The sequence below is a fragment of the Cyanistes caeruleus genome, chromosome 13 (genome assembly GCF_971803275.1).
Source record: "Cyanistes caeruleus chromosome 13, bCyaCae1.hap1.1, whole genome shotgun sequence".
Classification (NCBI taxonomy): Eukaryota; Metazoa; Chordata; class Aves; order Passeriformes; family Paridae; genus Cyanistes; species Cyanistes caeruleus.
The window spans coordinates 3,386,141-3,405,036 of NC_141713.1; the positions used below are offsets into that span (position 1 = coordinate 3,386,141).

Below are 18,896 nucleotides of genomic sequence, written 5' to 3' on the forward strand. Positions count from 1 at the left end.
GGCACAGCTTGTGCTTTATTTGCTGCCACACAGCTGAGCAGGAGTGGGAGCAGCAGGAGGAGCTGGGGCTGGAGAGGCAGGACTGGCCTTGGGCTCTCCACTCTGAATGGACCCTGGTTCACCTGCTGGTTTCTCCAAGTGTTTTGTTGAACGGTTCTTAGCAGGCATCAGTCCTTGAGTGCAGTAACAAGCAGAATGTGGATCCCTGCTGATGAAAGTCCTTGTGGCTGCAGTTAAAAACCAACACCTCGCACCTGGACTGACACCTGGAGGGGGCAAGGACGCGCCAGATGGGACCAGAGCTCTGCAAACACGAGAGAGGCTGGAGTACACAGTAAAAGCCAGTATCTTTACTTTAGTGAATGCAGGATACAAATATTTTACAACAACCTCTAGCATTTTCTTAACCATTTGATAAAAAGTTCACTAGAATATTTATTGTATATTGAAGAAAAAACAACACATTCAGGGAAAAAAATTGAGATTAACTTATTTTTTTCTTAAAAGATTCGTCTCAAGGATGGCAACAAAGTCCAGCTTGTGCCGCCAAACGGCTTATCAGCATTAAACCGTGAACAGCTTCTTGTGAACTGTTGACTACAAACATTTACCAAATACATAAATCTCTTTTAAAAAAGCCATTTTAAATATAGCAAAGCAGTGTTCTCTTGCACAGCAAAGTGAAGAAAGGTTCTACTAAGATTTAAATGTTTACATTGGTTAAGTCTTTCTTTCACATTCGGATTTAACTTCTGCCCAGGATCAATTGTTAGGAGTTGTTTTGTTCCTTATTTACTATGTATTTCTTGTGCGCACAGTAACTCGCAAGTTTCTGATGCATTAGTGTCCTTGGAGGGAAGGCAAGGCTAAAGCAGTTCTCTCTGACGAGTCCCTGACCACGTGGCGTTCTCAAAACTATCGTGAGAGCTCGAGGATGGAGGTGATTTGTCACAACAGAGATAAAAATCCTAAATCATTCAAACCTGACTGGGTTCAGCCCAGGATTGGATCCACTTGCACTTCAGTCAGCAGAGATAATTTTAAAAAGTTTTTTTTTTTTTTAACCTGTTGAAATATCTGTGCTATGTCATCTTTTTTTTTTTTATAAAACATTTTTACAATTTCTAAAAAAGTATGTTTCAAAGTGAGTTACTTGTTATTAAAAACCAGGATTCTCATGTCCTCGGTGGCAGGAGGTGCTCCCCGAGACCGGAGGGCTGTGGAAGGACGTTTCTGCCGGGGTTGGGGCAGCACAGAGCCACTCCCTGGCCCAGCTCTTTAGAATTGATTCTTTTTATTAGTTTTTTTTAATTCATTGGTGCAATTTCAATACAAACTCTAACCCTTGTGTAGCTTTGTCTTTAAGAAAACAGTAGTTTAAGTACTGTTTAAAAACCTGCATAGAAATAAAGACTATTGAGATACAGTCAGCAAAGCCATCTGATAAGGCACACAAGAAAATAGACAGTAAATGTGAATGCAGAACTCCCACTCGGATGTACAGCAAAGTTCATACAGGTGCATAAATCATGGAACTCACATCACTGGTCAGAGCAGCAAAAGGTTCCAGGGAGCAGCAAGTGAATTCGGTCCCCGGGAATGGGTCCCTTCTGCCCGCAGCTCCTGCCCGCCGGGATGAACCCATGGAAATGGGAACGGTTCCGAGGCAGGGCTGGAAGGGACCGGAGGCCCTGCGGCTTTTAACGTTGCCAGGACAAGGAGACAGGGCTGGAGGCCACAGCTACCACAGGGACACCACCCTCCTCACCCCTCCCTTACAGCATCAAGGGAATTTCTTAACTGGAAAAAAAAAAAAAAAAAAAGCCCAAGCAGAAAATGTAATAAATATCAGGGCTAACTCCGAAGAGTTTGGGCAATCCCACAGCTCTGCAGCTTCCACCCAGAACCAGCACTGCCAGCCCAGAGGTGACCGGGAGCACCGGCGGGATCACGGCCCCTTACCCAACACCAAACCTGCTCCCAGCCCAGTCTAGCGGCACAAGGGGGCTCTGCATTCCTCCCTCTCTTTCTGGGAAGCAGCAAATTTTTCCCAAACCACTTGCCAACTCACAAAACCTTTTGTGCTCCTCTGATATGTGTCATTTCCCTATCATGAGAAATTAGGTCAAGTTTTTCCACTGTTTTTTTTTTTCCTCCTTAGAAGAGGCAGCTTTAAAATGATGCCTTAAAATGTGTTGTAACAGATTTTTTATATTTATGCAGGATGAACTTAACACCGGATTTTTTTTTTTTGCCACTTTGCTATTTATATACATATATATAAAATGTATAATGAAGCTTAACCATACAGCACAGAGATTACAATTGAACGGCACACATTCACCACCAGTGAGGGGGCCAACCCCTTTATACACCCTCTGAAAAATCTGGATAATAATATTAATAATAATTAAAATCCAAAGAAAGTACAGTATATTTAACAAAATAGTAAATATTAAACAGTGAATACTCTACTTAATAAGGACCTCGCCTTGTTTCAAGTTGGCGTCAATCCACAAAAATATACTTTTTAATCTGGTGACCGTACAATACATAGGTACTTACACCAAAGGTGATAATATATTTAGGATGCTATATACACAAAGAGTTTGGCTCAAATTTAAATTTACATATAAGTGTTCATGGCTTATTTTTCCCCCAAGGTTCCGCCTGCAAGTTTTTCCTTTTCATCTTTGAAAGCAAAAACTAGAAAGTCAAAATAAGATAAAACTATACTCTACAAAAAAGCTACAACATACAGCTTTGGCTTATATAAATAATTCATAGCAGAATGTGTTCAAAAGTACTGTATATAACTTTATATATAGTCTTCAATTCATTAGGGTATTGTTTTCTTTAATATAAAATATACATGAGCTAAAATCCGTTTCTATATTTTTCAAAGGTATGAACGTAAAAACAAATTTGTCAAACATATTCCAATTATAACTTAATATATTAATTTTATTTTGTTAATGTTCTATTTTCTAGGCTAATATTTTCTGAATATTTCATGCGAGTTCTCTATGTCTCTCTTTCACTCATTAAAAAAATCACTTCTTTGACCCAATACACTATTTTTATTTTATTTTTTTTTTGCACGTGCAAAACAGGGTTTTTGTTGGGTTTTTTTTTTTTATTTTATTTCTTATAGCATCAGCCCTTCTCCATGCACCCTCTGCAATAGAGACCCATGCCAGGTTGGGTAATAGAAAGGTCAGTTTATGTACAGTATTGCTTTCTTCTTCCTGCTTTTCTACTGCTCTGCTGCTACAAAGCAATTATTTCTTAACTACGAGTAACCATAGAGCTGACTACACACAGGGACGGTACTACAGGCGAGCCCTCGCTCGGGTGGGTGTGGAGGAGGAGGAGACACTGCGGGGACACCGCTGTGCGCGGGGCCGGGCTGGGGTTACACACGAGTCCAGGTAAGTGCCAGACTAGAGATCAAACCTACGGGATTGTTCTGTTACTTTTACCAAGGGACATCTGCAGCTATACAAGAGTTTGTCGTAAGTGCCTGATGATTGGTGTATGCTACACACACTAGCACATATATATGCATGTGAAGATATATATATGCACGTATGTATATACATATAAATATACTTATTCATGTCCTTATTTATAAATTTAGATATGTCAGGACAGTTCATTTTGAGAACACAAAACTGAAAGGGCGGCACCGCGGGTTTATGTCACCCACGTGTCCATCCTCATTCGTTTTACCGAGGGGCTCTCCCGATCCTCTGCGTTGGGCGGTCGCCCCAGCACGACAGGCGAGTGGAAGTCGCTGCGCGGATCCTCGCGGTCGCTGCCGTCGTAGGAGCTGCTGGAGCTGCTCAGGCTGTCGACCGGGGAGCGCCCCAGCTCCTGGCGCGACGGCGGCGGCGGCGGCGGCTGCTGCGGCTGCTGCGGCGGGAACCCGGAGGGGGTGACGCGGTCCCGGGGAGGGGAGATCGGTTCAGATTTGATGTTGATGTTTTGGTTGGTGTTAATGGAGAGATTGGAACCCTGAGATAGCTGGCTGCCAGTGCTGGGGAAAGAAAACCGAGTGACAATTCACATGTCTGTGATGGTGAGGCCTTGGGGCTCAGCACAGAAATAAATGCACCTTACTGGGAGGAGCAAAGGTGATAAAAGCATTAATTAAAGGTCTGAGTTGCATTTACAGAAGTTCAGAACAAATAAATACTCTTCTTGCCAAACATTTCAGTCACTACACAGGTGCCTCCTTGGTGAGAAGCTGAGCCTGGGACATGGCTCATTAGCTGGAGGTGACTGAAGGGGCACACTGATGTTTTGCAGCACAGACAAGAGATTAAAACGTGCTGAATATTCCCTTGGCACAGCTGCTCCAGAAGAGCTGAAGCCCCCCCAGTGCTGCCCTGGTACCCTGGGTACTTACACAAGAGAGCTGAGGGCCGCGGGACCGAGGTGGTGCTGCTGCCAGGCAGACACCTGCCCCAGGGACAGCATTCCTGGGGAGTTAAATCCCTGCAGGGCAGACAGGTCTGCGCTAGTCAAGGAGTAATCTAGGAGGGAAAAACAAAAAAACAATCAAGTAATGGATTGGGGGGTTTATAGATATAACATACATATATAAATAAACACAAAGGCTTTCTGCCCAAAACAAATAAAGACAGCTGATGCAAAGGAATCCAAATGTGAAAACTCAAGTCTGGGAGCAACCCTGCCAAGCTCAGGGGGAGCAGAGGCCTCCAAATGAAATTTTTTTTTGCGTTCTGCTTTCAGTTCCTCCATGTTGCTGTCAGGGACCTTGTTCCAAACCCACAGGTACAACACATTAACGCAGTGTATATACAGAGGTGTGCACCTTACAGTAAGACCTGGCATTTTTGAAGACATTTCAAAATAAAATAAAAAGGGAAGAGTCAATGTGAGTCACTAGACAGGGATGGTGGATCTTGCCCCGAATTCACTGCAGACACCTGGGCTGTGGTTCAGGTCCCAGGTGGGAGGTGGCAGCTCCTCAGCCAAGACACAGGTACCATTTGGGGGGATCACAATGCCACCGAGCTCCTGGTCCTACAACCTCCATCCAAAACCAAGCCCTAAGCAGCACCGGCTGCCCAGGCAGGACAGGGACCCCTCAGTGCAGTCCTACTGTAGCACATCCCATCCTCTCCCTCCCCACAGTATCACTCCTCAATGTCTGATTAAACTGTGATCTCTGCATGGAAGGAACAAAAGAAACCTCTTTGTGTGGAGCAAGAAAACACCATTCTTTAGGAATTCAACTTCAGAGGAGCCCAGAGGGCTTGGTCTATTCCAACCCCAGCCAGCCGGTGGCTCTGGCTGCTGCAGGGCTCCCTCACTTCTCACTTCATTCACTCACAGAACTGAAGTTATTTGCACTTGATCATTATCACTCATGTTTTCGTTCAGGTGAGAAAACAAAGTCAAACTCCGCTTTAAATTATTTTGTAATAAAGCTTCCTTAAAATAATTTTTAGTCTCTTGAGAATGGGACAAAATGTGGGCAGCCAAACTCAGGCTGCACTGCCACCAGAGGAACCAAATGTTCCACTTAAGTTCAGCTTGGCTTTAATTTTGGGGGCTTGGGGTTTTTTTATAGTATTGTCCTAAAATGTCTCCACCAGTACAATCTCCCTCTCATTCTCCTGAGATGAGCCTTCTTGAACTATCTCCCCCTCCCATCCACTGACCTGTTTGCAGTGGATAAAGTCTTGATTTCCCTAAAACAGCTCAGCTTGGGAGGAGAATCCAGGGCCAGCAGGGGCCTGTGCTGTCAGAGACCCACACACATTCCTGCAAGAACCTTCCTGAAGGCCTCAGGAGTCCCAGCTGCTGCCAGCAGGTGAAGCTTCTTAGGCTCCCTTTTTGTTTCATTTCTTCTCACTCATTTGTCACTTCTGCTGAAACTCTGGAAACCCTCACAGGTATTTCTGCACAGCTTCAGAAAGGTTTGTCCCAAGATGATTCACCCAAAGAGTCCCACTTGCAAGACTAAAACTGAATTTAAAAAATAAAGGAAAAATAAAAACTGTGCAGCCCCTGCAGTGACCCAGACTTGCACTGAGCCTTCAAAGCAGCCAGGCCTCGGACACCTGCCCAGTGCAGCCCAGAAGGAGACACTGATAGGAATTCAGTTCCCAAGTAATTTCTTTCCATTGCAATTACAGCTTTTATGACCATGGACAATTAACTTCTGACACTTCAGACAGAACGTGTCTGGTGACAGGGCTTTGAGGAGGTATTTTTCCAAATACCACATAAGTCACTACACAATTAGCTGCATTATTAATTTCCTATATAATCACATATCTGCTGCAGGAGTGACCTGACATGAGATATACACACAAGAGCATCTTCTGCACCACAGAAACTGTAGCTGTGGTGACCCCCACAAGCAGCATCCCCAAGTTTGTACCTCTGCAAAACAACTGCCCTGAAGCCAGGAATTTATTTATGGCTTGGTGTGCTCTGCTCAGGTGTCAATTACTAATTAACTAATTGCAGGGGGCTTGAAATTATTCTTTTTTTAATGCCTGGACTGTAACTCAGTCCAGTAGAACCAGTAACTCAGTTGATTCTGGCCCTTCCTCTAACAATCTACAGAATACCAAAACAGATTATATAAAACAGGGTATTTGTGGAAAACTGGTACCCAACATTTTAATTAAGGATTCAAGAGCTGAAGCTATCCCTTCCAGTCCTGAAAAGAACAACCCTATCAATCCAGAAAAACAATTAAGGTATTTAAATTTTATCTTAGTCCTTGAACTGCAAAACTGAAATCGTGCTGTAAGTGGTGACTACCCTGAGAATCCCCAGGCAACAATTTGGTTTCAACATCAAATTTCTTTCTGCAAATCCCCTGAAAGGTTCAATCTAATAGAAACGATTCTAAAGTGCGTGAAAACCACTAAAGGCTAAAAGCTTTGCACAAATTATTTGCATTATCAAAGGAAATGGGCTGGAGTTTAAAATCACACCCCAGTGGTACCAGCACTTGTCCATTACGTAGGACATCAGTTCCCACTGCCTTTGCTGCTCCCTGAGATTCAAGCCCCTCTCAGCTTTTGGATGTCTCAGCCACCAGCTCACAGGTTATTCTGAGTGAGGGATGCAGCCAGCGCTGCTCCTCAAACAGCATCCAGCTGGACAGAAGGGATGTGTCAGGTGAAACTCAGTGAGGCTCCTGTGAGCAGGGACCAGAAGGGTTTGCTCTGAACAGCCACTGAGCACAAGAGCTGAACCAGCTCCAGGGCAAGAGTCAAAGCAAGGTCTGCATGTCCAGCTACCCGCACTTAACTGATCACCCAGAGCCATCCCCTGCTGCCTGTGGCACTGCTCCTGCAGCCCAACTTCTGCACTCCCTGCTGCAGGGCAAACACAGCCCCTGGCTGAGGGGTGTGAGGAGAGCACAGCCCCTGTCCCAGGACAGCCCCTGGCACCTTCCTGGCTGCAGCAGCGCCCAGGGCACTGCCAGCTAACGAGCTCATTAACACAAAGAGATACAAGAGGATGTGAGGTGTTTGGCTGGCTAAACTAAAAACTGCACTGAAGACTTTCAAAGCTAAGAGTGGAGAAAATGTATACAATCCCATCTTTGGAGGGGTGGAATTCCACCAATGCCCTGGTGGATGTTGGACAACCTTTTTGGTGAAGAAATTTTCCCCAATGTCCAACCTAAAAATCCCCTTGTGCAACTTGAGGCTGCCATTTCCTCATGTTCCAACACTTATTACTTGATTTTCATGAACTACTTTCCCAACCAGCAAACCACTCATCACTTTTACATTACCCAATGCCTTACATCACACCCAGCTTGGATAAAAAGTAGTTTTATGGTCCTGCAGACAATAAAAGTATCTGAAGAACAGAAGTACTGAAGGATCAGCTATTGTCTAAACGTGAGGCACTCCAGTTCCCGGTGGGATTGCCACAGACTGTTTTGATGAGTAAGAGCCTTCATTTGAACTGAACAGGAAAACAAAGTCAGGTGTCACAGAAATGTGAATTTCCTGGGCTTCTGACTCGCGTGGGCGCAGTCCCAGCCCTGACCCCAGCAGGGCTTACCAGTGTTGTAGGCAGTGGGCATGGCCGAGTACACGAGACCCTGCGGGGGCAGGCTCGGAGTCGTCACCGACACCACGGGGGTGGCCAGGGGCTGCGTGGACTGAGAGCTGCTTATCCTTTGGGTATTCTGCAAGGGATGGAAATAACAAACCTTGTGAGACTGGGGACAGCAACGGGAAATGCAGTGCCAGTGTAACAGAGCATTGCATTCCAGCGTGCTGCTCTGCTGCATCTCTGAGTTAGGAACGCATCCTTTTGGTCAGGATTGGTTTTCTAAAAAAGCTAAAATATTTCAAGACAACCAAAACGATCTTGGCAAATTGAAATGAAAAATTAATTGAAGGCTCACCGGGCCACTTCCCAAGCATGCAGATTTCAACAGTGTTAGCAATGTAGGGCACACAAAAATAAATGCAATTTCTTAGAGACACACAAAACAATTCTCAGAAGTTCTTAAGTGATTCAAGAGTTTTGATTCTTATTTTTGAAGAGGCTTTAGTGCAGATGGTGAGGTGCAGTTCCACCAGAAGAGATTCTCCCACTTCACAGTTGTTTATCCAATTTTCCAAATTTCAGCTACCAGTTTTGACACTGTGCTGACTACACCTGTCCTGAAAGGAACACAGAGATCTTCTAAATTTGTGTTGATAAGACTTCAGTGATAAAATAATCTTGCTGTTCCCATGGTTCCTGAGAAACTGAGAGAGTACTTGTTATAATGCAGATATGTTTCCAAGCAAATGACACTTGACTTCACAAAGAGCAATGGTGCTTTTCTGACAGAGAAAATAGCTAAACTAGATTGTCTCAGGAAATTTAACTCTGGGCACAGTTTGGCTTTTTAATAACAGTCTTGCTTTCCCATATACTGGAATGAACATCTGCAGCAAACACATCACTCAAAATAACCCCTAACCAAATTTGCTGGTTAGAAAATTAATTAAACACTGTGGTGAATAGCACCAGACAGCAAAGCTGCTGCCACAGAGCGTTCTGCTCTCCGTGGTGGCAACTGCAAATCTTCCTGAAAAATACGAGGTTCAACATTTTGCCATGATAAATACTATCAAGAACCAAAAATGCTAGGGTTTTATTTTTCAAGAACAGATATTTACTTTTATCTGCAGAATTCGTAGAATTCTCTACACCCGGTATTTCTACAAGGAGCTGGCTTTCTATCTGCTGGAAATGTCATTTTTTAAAGCAAACTTCTCTCTATCTCTGAAAAAATATTTGCTACAAAAGGAGCAGTTTCTCATCTCTTTGGTAGGGATCCATTTCATAACTTTGCAAGACTGAAGTTACTACTCCTTTCCCTTATTTCAGACACAGGTATTTCAGGATCTGCAGCACTTAACTTATTTCTCCACTTTAATCTTGAGAGAATGAGCAGCATTAAAAATGCATCATTCCCTTAAAAATATCAGAATGAGGAGGTACAGAAATGGGGCTGTATTCAATTTTAAACTTAAATTTATGAAGATGAATTGAGGGTTATCAATCTTGTATCTTTCCCATTTAAAGAAAGAAATATGTATCACAGCTCCCATCTTAAAATTAGCCACAGCTGTCTCTGGCTGCCAGCTTCTGATCTCTCTCGTGTCTGGCTGCTCTGGAATTCCCACCTTTGAGCCTCCCAAGGATTTGGGGGCTCTTTGACATTTGTTGCCAAACACACACATTGGCAGATGTGCCCTCCCTCCTTCAGAGCTCCCAGGTTTCAAAGCTCCAATTCCCAGAGAAAGTCCCTCTGATTTTCTATAATTGATCCCTTTAAATCACTTACGTACTTCTGAAAATCTCCCCTAGACCAAGTTTATCTGGCATAAAGAGATGTTATTAGAACAGATTTTCATGTCTGTCAGGAATTGACCTTTCTCCAAAGCTTTCTTGGATGGCTGCCTATAAAGTTGGGATTACTGCATAATGGAAAAGTAAAGAGGAATATACTGGGAAACAATCCAGACCAAAGGATTTCCTTAAGGGACTTTTTTCTTTTTGAGTGGCTAATAAAGGTGGTTTTCTGAGGTAAATTCTTTCTGAATATAGTTCTTGGAACACTCAGCCACACAAAGATACTAAGCAATATTTAGATGAGCCCAATATTTGTTGTCCTTGGAGATTCATGACAAATTTCAGGATCTCTTTTTTTAAATCTTTTTAAGTGGTACAAATGTAGCAGGAAGAATTCAGCATCTCTGTCACGCTGCGCTACCGTCGGTAGCTGCTTTTCATATTCAGTGCTCAGCTCCAACACGCAGAGCGAGTGTTCACAGATGGGATTTGGAGGAATTAGCAGCAGACAGAACCCTGCAGGTGCAGCTTGTGTTTCCTTGCCACGTTTGAGGCAGACTCTGCACCTTTCCTTTGTGTGAGTGCTGCTGGCAGAGCCGGTCCCAGTTTCTGGAGCCACTAGATGGCCCACGCCGCACGCGGGACCCACGGTGGCTCCATCCGCAGGGAATCCCCCAGGCCAAGGGTTTTCATCCCAGTGCCATCTGATAAAAGTGCTTTTACACTGAGGTTTTGTTCTTGCACTGAAAACCAGACACTCCTCTCTGAAGGCGAGAGGAAAGCGGGAGAGCTCTTTAAGTGCTCAATGAGCAAGACATCCCAAAAATGCTTAAAAACTTCAATATTAAATATCAAAAACTATTTTCCCTTACTTTTTAAATCTATTTCTCATATTTAAGATAAAAATCAACCAGCAGCATGCATTCATCAAGAAATTTATCTAAATCACTACATTTTCCATGCTTTCATGCAATTAGAGCCTCAAATCAGCAACAGGTCCATGTTCAACAAGTCAAGGTCTGTAATAGGTTGACTTATTTCTCTGGTTCTGACACAGCATCTTCTGCCTGGTTTGTGCCACAGCAGCCAAACAATTTGAAATTTGCTCTAAAAATAAGTTGCAAATTATTTTAGCCTTACGTTAATTTTCCAGACAGAATGCCAAATGTTAAAACCTTTTGGGGAAAAAAAAATAGAAAACACACAAATCCCAAGAGTTTCCTTTTAAAAGCAGAGTATCTTTCCACTGGAAAAAAAAGGTAGAATTATTCATTTGCAATTCTCTGTTCCTTTTGGTAAACAGGGAACACCCCTGTGGTTTGATAATCTCACGCAGGATGAAATAATTCTAACCTCCAAAAAGGTGACCTCACCAGCAATGATGTCATCCCCTTGAAAGGAAGAGAAGTAACACAGGGCTGGTGTTACAAATCTGAAGAACTTCACAAGTGAAGCCACTGTCTAAAAATATTCCAGTAATTTAGGGGATGGGAAGTGATTATTTGTATTTCATACAGAAGGCAATACAAATCCTATAGACATGGACAGTTACTTTGTAAGGCTCTTTTCCAATGTTCCCTCCAAGAAAAACAGAAACATTTTCAGGAAAAAAAAATAGAAGTTTACAAATGGCAAGCGCTGACTTTGGATGTGTTTTCAACTTGAATTGGTCGGGTTTTGAGTTTGATAAAACAAATGTATTTTTGTCTGCTACCAAGGGAACACTGGAATTATTTAAAATACGTAATGAAACTACAGTTAAAAAGCTGTAGTGAAAGACATTTCCAGCATCTTGCTGTCTCTCAGCAAACAGCAGCCCAAACTCACCAACTCCAATTCATCCTCCTCCGACTGTACTCAGCAAACAAGAGGGATAACACAGTTACTAAAAATAGCATTGCTTTCAAATGAAAGAAAAAGTCACGTTTGTGCGTCAGGATTTTGATTCATTTTAATTAATAATGTGGATTTTCCACCTGATTCTGTAGATACTACTGCTAGAAATGTAATACTTCGTGAAATTTGTGTCACATATAAAACCTGCTGTACTGAGAACACTGGCTTTGGGGAAATTGGTGCAGCAAGAGCTTGGTGACCCCAAGGACACGGCTGCACACGTGGATGTGCAGCACGGCAGTCTCTGGCTGTCCTGGTCCAATAAACCAGCTCAGCAACGAAATACTTTTCACATACAGCCATCATTCCATGCCAGCATCTACTCTGAAATCTCCCAATTTCCCCAAAAATACAAACAAACCCAAAGCTGAATATGATGTTCTTCACAACACAACATTAAATAGGGTGCTGTGTACCGATAACATCAGAACTGCATTATTGTTGCTATTTCTAATCTGAAGTGCAATTGTCACTGTAATGATCAGCCAGGGTACTTCCTATCTCTCCTACACTTCAGTATTCCTAGAAAAACCTTTTTTTTTCAAGATTCATTACTCTGAGGCTAATTATAGCTTTTGTTACTTGGATTAATTTGGTATTATTCATCATGAGTACCAGTAACAAATGTAAGCACTTGTGGTGGCTTAAAGACAAACAAGAATTATACAGAGAGTACTCGTGTTGTTTATATCCTGCTCCTCCTGGTTATGGCCCATTCTTCCATACATAGAAAACATCCACAGAGACATTGAAAATTTCTACATGGCAGCAAAAGACTAAGACCAAAGGATTTGGCCAAGTAAATTAAAGGAAAAACAGAGTAACACTTCCTGCAAGACCTGTTCTGGGCTCGAGGCCGTGGTTGCCTCATGGCTGACACGAAACTCGTGTGCTATTCCCAGCCTGGCTGGACAAACATCGGTGCCCAGATGCCAAAGTGCAGAGCAGCCCTGCAGAGCATCTCAGCGCTCTTTGATGGCCCCGCAGGACAGCCAAGGTCACGTTCCACGGTGCCACATCAGACCAGTGCTGCTCTCAGCCCTTCCTCACCACGGAAGCTGCACTTCACATCCCACAGCCATTACAACCCAGGAAGAACAGGTACAAAATGTGCTTTAGGGCACGTTAATAGAGCTCACATCACCAATAAGATCAGCCATTCCTCCAGGGAATAATGGACAGCCCTTTTTAAAACCCACATCCTCCAAAGCACCGGAGTTCTCAGTACCAGAGGGATGTCAGATCAGAACACCAGTCCCCAGCCCCATCTCTACAATTGTGCTCTTACCATGTTTAGGTCAGACTGCTGTTTGACAGCTGTAAGAATTCCTTACAAGCTGAACTTCTCCCCAGGTCACAATTTGTACTTTTGATTTTCATCAGTGGCATTTCAGAATACAAACACCCCTCTATTCCTGTACCCTATGGTAAGCAGGTGAGACAGTTTCTCCCTGTGCATGTGGGCAGAAGAGTGCATTTCCACAAAGCCAGACCCAGAACAAATGTTTTAACTCACCAGTGGCGGCATCATGCCCTTGCTGGAGGGTGGGATGACGACACGGAGGTCGGGTTTGCGGTTGTTCATGCCAAGGTTTCCTCCTCCTGGTGGAGGTGGGGACTTTGTAGGCATGACTTTGCCTAGGCCATTCCCACCACCACTGGTACCAAGTAGACTTGGTGAAGCTCTGGAATTCACAAACCCATTTCCTGAAAGAGGAAAAACAAATGGACTGTAAGACTGAGGAGAAGGACAATACCAAATTTTGGTGCTCATGTACCAGTTATGAAATATTTATTTCCTAAAACTTCCGATAACGAACTTCCCACAAGGGGCTGAGTATTGAACAATCAAACACGAACCACTCTGACCAGAGGATCAATATGGAAAGGGAATATCACTTCAAGGGCACGCTGTGGCAGCTTAAACGCTGAGAAGAGCAAATTGCCGAAGAACTATTTCTAATAACATCCGTTGTGTTTAGTTTGCCCTTTGAAACTCCTCCAGGCTGAGGCTGCAGAAAAGTGAGGGTTTTGCACAAGTCCACTTGGTCCCCACCCCCACAAAAGAGAGCATGGACTACACTGAATTGTTGCCTGTGAGAACAAAAGATCAGCTCTTAAAGTCTCTGTTTCTAAAATTTATTCTTCATATACCTCCAAGATCTGTAGGACTAATTTTAGCATCAATATTTACTGTCTGATTGTTATATTTAACAAGGGGAACAAATTCTTTCCCTTCAAATTCATTCCACATATACACATCACTTATGCCCATAGGTTTATTTAACAAAGTCTTTCTCTATCTTACTCCTGGTACTTGTTTTAAGTGGAATTGGACAAGCCAAAGCCTACAGATCCAGGATTCAGCACTGAAATCTCCAAAAGCTGAATATGCTCAAGGTAGAGTCCTCAGCTCACACTCAGAACTGACCAGAAAACAGTACCAAGGCAGTAAATCAGTGAAGTGCCCAGTATTCTATTTTCCCATCCTGACAGAAGCACCAATCATGTTAACCAAAATATATTTCTCAGAAAAAAAATTAAGGCCACATTCCAATCACAGAATATTTATAGCAACAATTCCCAAAATACACAAACCTTATTCAGCTGCAAACAGAAAAAAAGTTGTTAGGGAGAATTTTGCAACAGGGAACCCCATAGTTCACCCTACAGAACCTGTGTGTGTGTGTATAAATAAACACAATTCATAGTAAGATTCTGTTTGCACTAATACTGCAGCTCTGAAAGCAGCTTTTATAGGCACAATTGGGGAAAAGTCTATGAGACAAAGTTCACTGTGTGGGAAATTCTCTCCTAATCGCCCATAGCACCACGCTGGCATGAATTTTGCATTATTATTCTAATTTGAATAGGCCCTTATGCCCAATCCAATTTTATTGCATTAAATACATATTAATCTAAAAGCAATTAAAATAAGAAAGTTGTCAGTGTCACATTCTACCATCTTTAGCAGCATTTTAAATGCCTTTAAAAGCACAGCAAGAAGGAAGAACAGCAACATGTCACAGCAAGGGCACAAAACCTCATGGAGGTGCCTGGTATAACCAAGATACTCAGCCAGGGCACATGAGAACCTCGATGGGAATTCACCAGGATGCTGCGAGGAGGCCTCCTCTGGATTTACTCACTGTGTGGATTTCCCACTGTGCCAAAAGCCTGACCATACATGGATGATCTGACATGTCCCTTGAGTTTTTCAAGGTTAACAGAAGGTTAACAAAGCAAGGAGGAGTCATTCTAATTTAGTACTTTCCTGAAGCATTTGCATAGGAGGTATGGGAATATGACTTTTAACTCAGAACTTATGGGGGAAAGAAGGAACACAGCAGAAAGTAAAGTTTTTAATGTCAGCATTCTTCCTTCTGTATTAAAAACCACAGCAAACCCCCATTTTGTGATTAAAGGATCTACATTCCTCAGCAGAAAACAGCAGAATTTATTCAGATGCTTTTAGGGTAGTGATAAAATTTAGGTGGAGGGGTTGAAAAGCTCGGCTGGAGCTGAGAATACACACTAGAGCTAAATATACTCTTGACTGGTAGGAGAAAACTCTCCACAGCTGGGTCACATGGAAAAACCAACAAGCCAAAAGGAGAAATTTAGTTCCATGCTACCCTTAAGGTTCCTGAAACGGAGATGGTTTTCGTAGAATCATGATTTTGTTAACACAGTTATGCATCAATTCCTATCCATTATAAATGAGGGCAGCATGAGCTACAGCCAGCCTGCAGAGATTGAGAGACATCCTACACAACGGACAGGGTAAAAATTACATGGATTTGCAAACATGCTAGGGAGGAAAAACACCAGAAAATGGCATAATTTTCACTAAATTATACCTGAAACTTTGTTACGGCATCCCCCATTTTCAGCAAAAATGCCAGAGCATTTAAAGAACTTAATGTTATAATGGAAGCAAAGTCTGGGCTTTAATACAATCATCAGCAGCATTTTATTACTCACTGGGGCTGTGTCACCTTTCCATGGCAGGGTTGTGAGTTCTGAGCAGTTTAAGCTGCACAACAATCCCACTCTGTACAAACAATGGGGTTCTGTACAGCACTTTGGGCCATCCTATGATACCATTTCCTGTCCTCTGGTTCAAGTATTTCGGTAGCCTGTGTGTTAAATCTGGACAGTGTCTCTCTTCCACACCCAATCCAGTCATTTCCTGAGCCCTTACTCCAAGGCTCTGCCAATCCTTCAGAAACATTTCTTGCTTTTAGTGGTGCTGTCAAAAACAACAAACTCCCTGCCACTGCCTGCTCTCCGCAGTATCAGGCAGCAGCAGGGCAGAGTCAAAGCATTTCTTCTGACAAAAGGCTGAGCACTTCTCAAAAGGAGTGTTTAGAACATATTAAAAATGGGAGAAACAGTAACAAAAAATATCCTAAGTGTGCAATAATACCATGGGTATGAATCCCATTGCAGCCCTTTGTGATCAAGAGCCGGCACTGAACACTGAGCAAACACCGGAGTGTCTGTATTGATCATCTGAAGGATCACATGCTGGGGCTGCAATAAGAGTGCAGAATATTCATTTTTAGTATGAAACTTCAAGCCTTTTTCCTTGTAATAATCTAATAAGAAAATCAAATTACCAGTTAAGAGTGAAAGGATAACTGAACGTGTGGTATTTCTTAGAGCAAGGTCAGGAGCCAGAAAAAGATAATGATTACAGGATGATGCAACTACACAGCCCTTTGCCAAACCAAGCCCTTAATAACCCCATAAATTCTACTTACTATTTCATATAATACAGAAATTGTTTCTGCCCTACCCACTATAGATCTTCCCCAAAGACAATACTTCATGTTTAAAAACATTTTCAAACTGGATATGGAAACAGAATATAAAATCCTGCATGTGTGTAAAAATACAACCGTTTTTACTTAAGAAGGAAGAGTTTTATTTAACTCAAATTCCTTAAAACAGACATGAAAGCATGTTCAAAACAGTCATTTGGAAAACAGACACCAATGCAAATATAAGATCTCAATTATATGAATCATAATTTAATTAGATTTGATGATAACAAACCCTGCCAACATACATTAGCCTACTTCTTGTTTAGTCAGAAAGTGTTTACTTTTGAAACAACTTTTTTTCTGAAGTGAAATGTTACAACCCACCCATGATACCAACTGGAGATTCTGCCTTCAGAGACATAATACAGCTTAATCTCATTTACTGTCCTGCAGCCCAAGACACAGCATTCAATTACATGAGCCAGACTCATATTTCACTACATAAATCACATCAGCTGAAACAATGAACACACGTGGCTGAAAAGTACTCCATGTACTTATTACTACTCGAGAAATAAATTATAGGCATTGATGCCACTATTTTTTTATTTTTTTTTTTTTTCCTGGTGGTTCATTTTGGACAAAAACTGAACACAATTATACACAGTTTTGGAATAATTGTGGGCAAGCAGCTAAACCATGTAAGATTAAGCAAAAATAAGGATTGTAGTAAATAAATATTTATGCCTCCAGTGACATCATAGAACCCAAAAGACGTCACATATTTAGAAGCAAACTGAAAAATGTGTTTGCAACACATCATTGATTCACAAGGCCAGATAAGATCTACTGAAGGAAAACATTTACATGAAGAACCTTGGGCAGGGGGACATATTGCAAGTAAAACCAACAATAGCATTTCTGTGTGCATTAGTTGCTCAATTTATTTACTTTCGGGGTTTAGTATGACAGATTCAAGTGGAAATTAAAAACAGCATATGCCGTTTCTACCATTTTCAGCTCTGCACAGCAATCACTGCTGATTCTACCATCACTTCAGAAAGCTCCAGTTCTGTATTAGCTTTGGAAAGAATTTACTGTAATATCTCAAGGAATCTGAAATAATTGTATTTCCACTGATCTTTACAAATCAGTGTTTCAGATAATACTATAATCAGAATTAAAATATACCTTTAACAGTAATATAAAGTCTTGAAACATGTATAACATGTAAGATTTATGCTTCTAAGGCAGTACTTTAGATAATAAAAGGCAGCAAAAAAGAAATACACATGACTAAATGTCAAGGGAATGCTTAGTCATGTTACAGAACTTTAAAAAGAGCTCATTTCCCAGGTTGTTGGAAATTTTCTTTTGCCTGCAGCTACATAAAAGGAGAAAGAATTTTCAAGGATATTTAGCATTTAAAGGGGTGGCTATTATTCAGAATGCAATAGCAAACCTAAATAAAGACATATTGCTCTTATATCTGAGTGAAACATCACCAACAGCAACTGGATGTCTTTTAGGTCTTTTGTCAATTAAACAGATTACAGTTAATTACATCAGTTTACTTCCTAAGCTTGCTGATTTTTGTGTGTCTATACAAAGTCAGTATAAAGAGAGGCAGAGAAAGGAAGAGAGAAATGCAGTGTTTACCACAGCCTGGGATGTGGCAGTGTATCCTGAACAAGGGGACATCATGTAAATGTTGAGACTTACTTTAACAGCTGGGAAATTAATAATTTGTTCTGTGTAAGGAAAATTCTAACCAGAACTGTCATGTAAATGACAGAAATTTTGGTAAGATAACAAACACACATAGCAAGATATGAAATTTCAACTGAAACCTAAGGGTAGTTCAGGGGCTGAACTGACCTCATGTCATGCAGATGGATAGTTTCCAAGGAATAAGAGCTACAGTTAAAAAAAAAATCAAATACCTTCTTTCTTCTTACCAGCATGTTTTTTTATGCTGATTTCAGCCAGTCATTTCTTGTGAGCTGATTTAATCAGAGATCGATGGATGGATCAGCCTTTGTTGTGTGCTGACAATGTCCAACAAAGGAGAAGTGTTCAGCTCACACTCTGTGGAACAGCTGCCCTGCAGCCCACTCCTACAACTTCTTTTTCTTCAGGAGAGCCTGGAAGCTGCAGCAGTCAACAGGCTGATCTCGTGTTCCTCAGGGATCCCTCAGCCCCTTCCCTGGGTACTGACCTGTGTCCTCTCCAAGATCAGAGCAAGGCAAGCCATGATGCCTCAACACTACTGACAGCACAGCAGGAACCTTTGTGTGCTGCATTTAGCAGCAGGTGAACAAATATTCTGGAGCCAGATCCCTTTCCATACAGCTGGGAAGTAAGGAG

The 18,896-nt window shown here is 42.1% G+C and overlaps 1 protein-coding gene across 11 annotated transcripts in view; it reads right to left on the reverse strand.

The window, feature by feature from the left end:
* Positions 1 to 328: 328 nt before the first annotated feature.
* Positions 329 to 18,896, reverse strand: part of MEF2A (myocyte enhancer factor 2A) — an 81,988-nt gene continuing 63,420 nt past the window's right edge. For 6 of the 11 annotated variants that reach the window (XM_086849581.1, XM_086849577.1, XM_086849578.1 and 3 more), the window contains exons 7-10: positions 13,277 to 13,467; positions 8,071 to 8,197; positions 4,412 to 4,538; positions 329 to 4,039 (exon numbers count right to left, since the gene is read on the reverse strand). In XM_086849581.1, the coding sequence (XP_086705707.1) occupies positions 3,697 to 4,039; positions 4,412 to 4,538; positions 8,071 to 8,197; positions 13,277 to 13,467 (788 nt within the window). In that variant the 3' untranslated portion in view covers positions 329 to 3,696. Of the gene's footprint in view, positions 4,040 to 4,411; positions 4,539 to 8,070; positions 8,198 to 11,691; positions 11,716 to 13,276; positions 13,468 to 18,896 lie in introns of all 11 variants that reach the window. The other 5 variants (XM_086849575.1, XM_086849574.1, XM_086849576.1 and 2 more) reach the window with 3 other exon arrangements.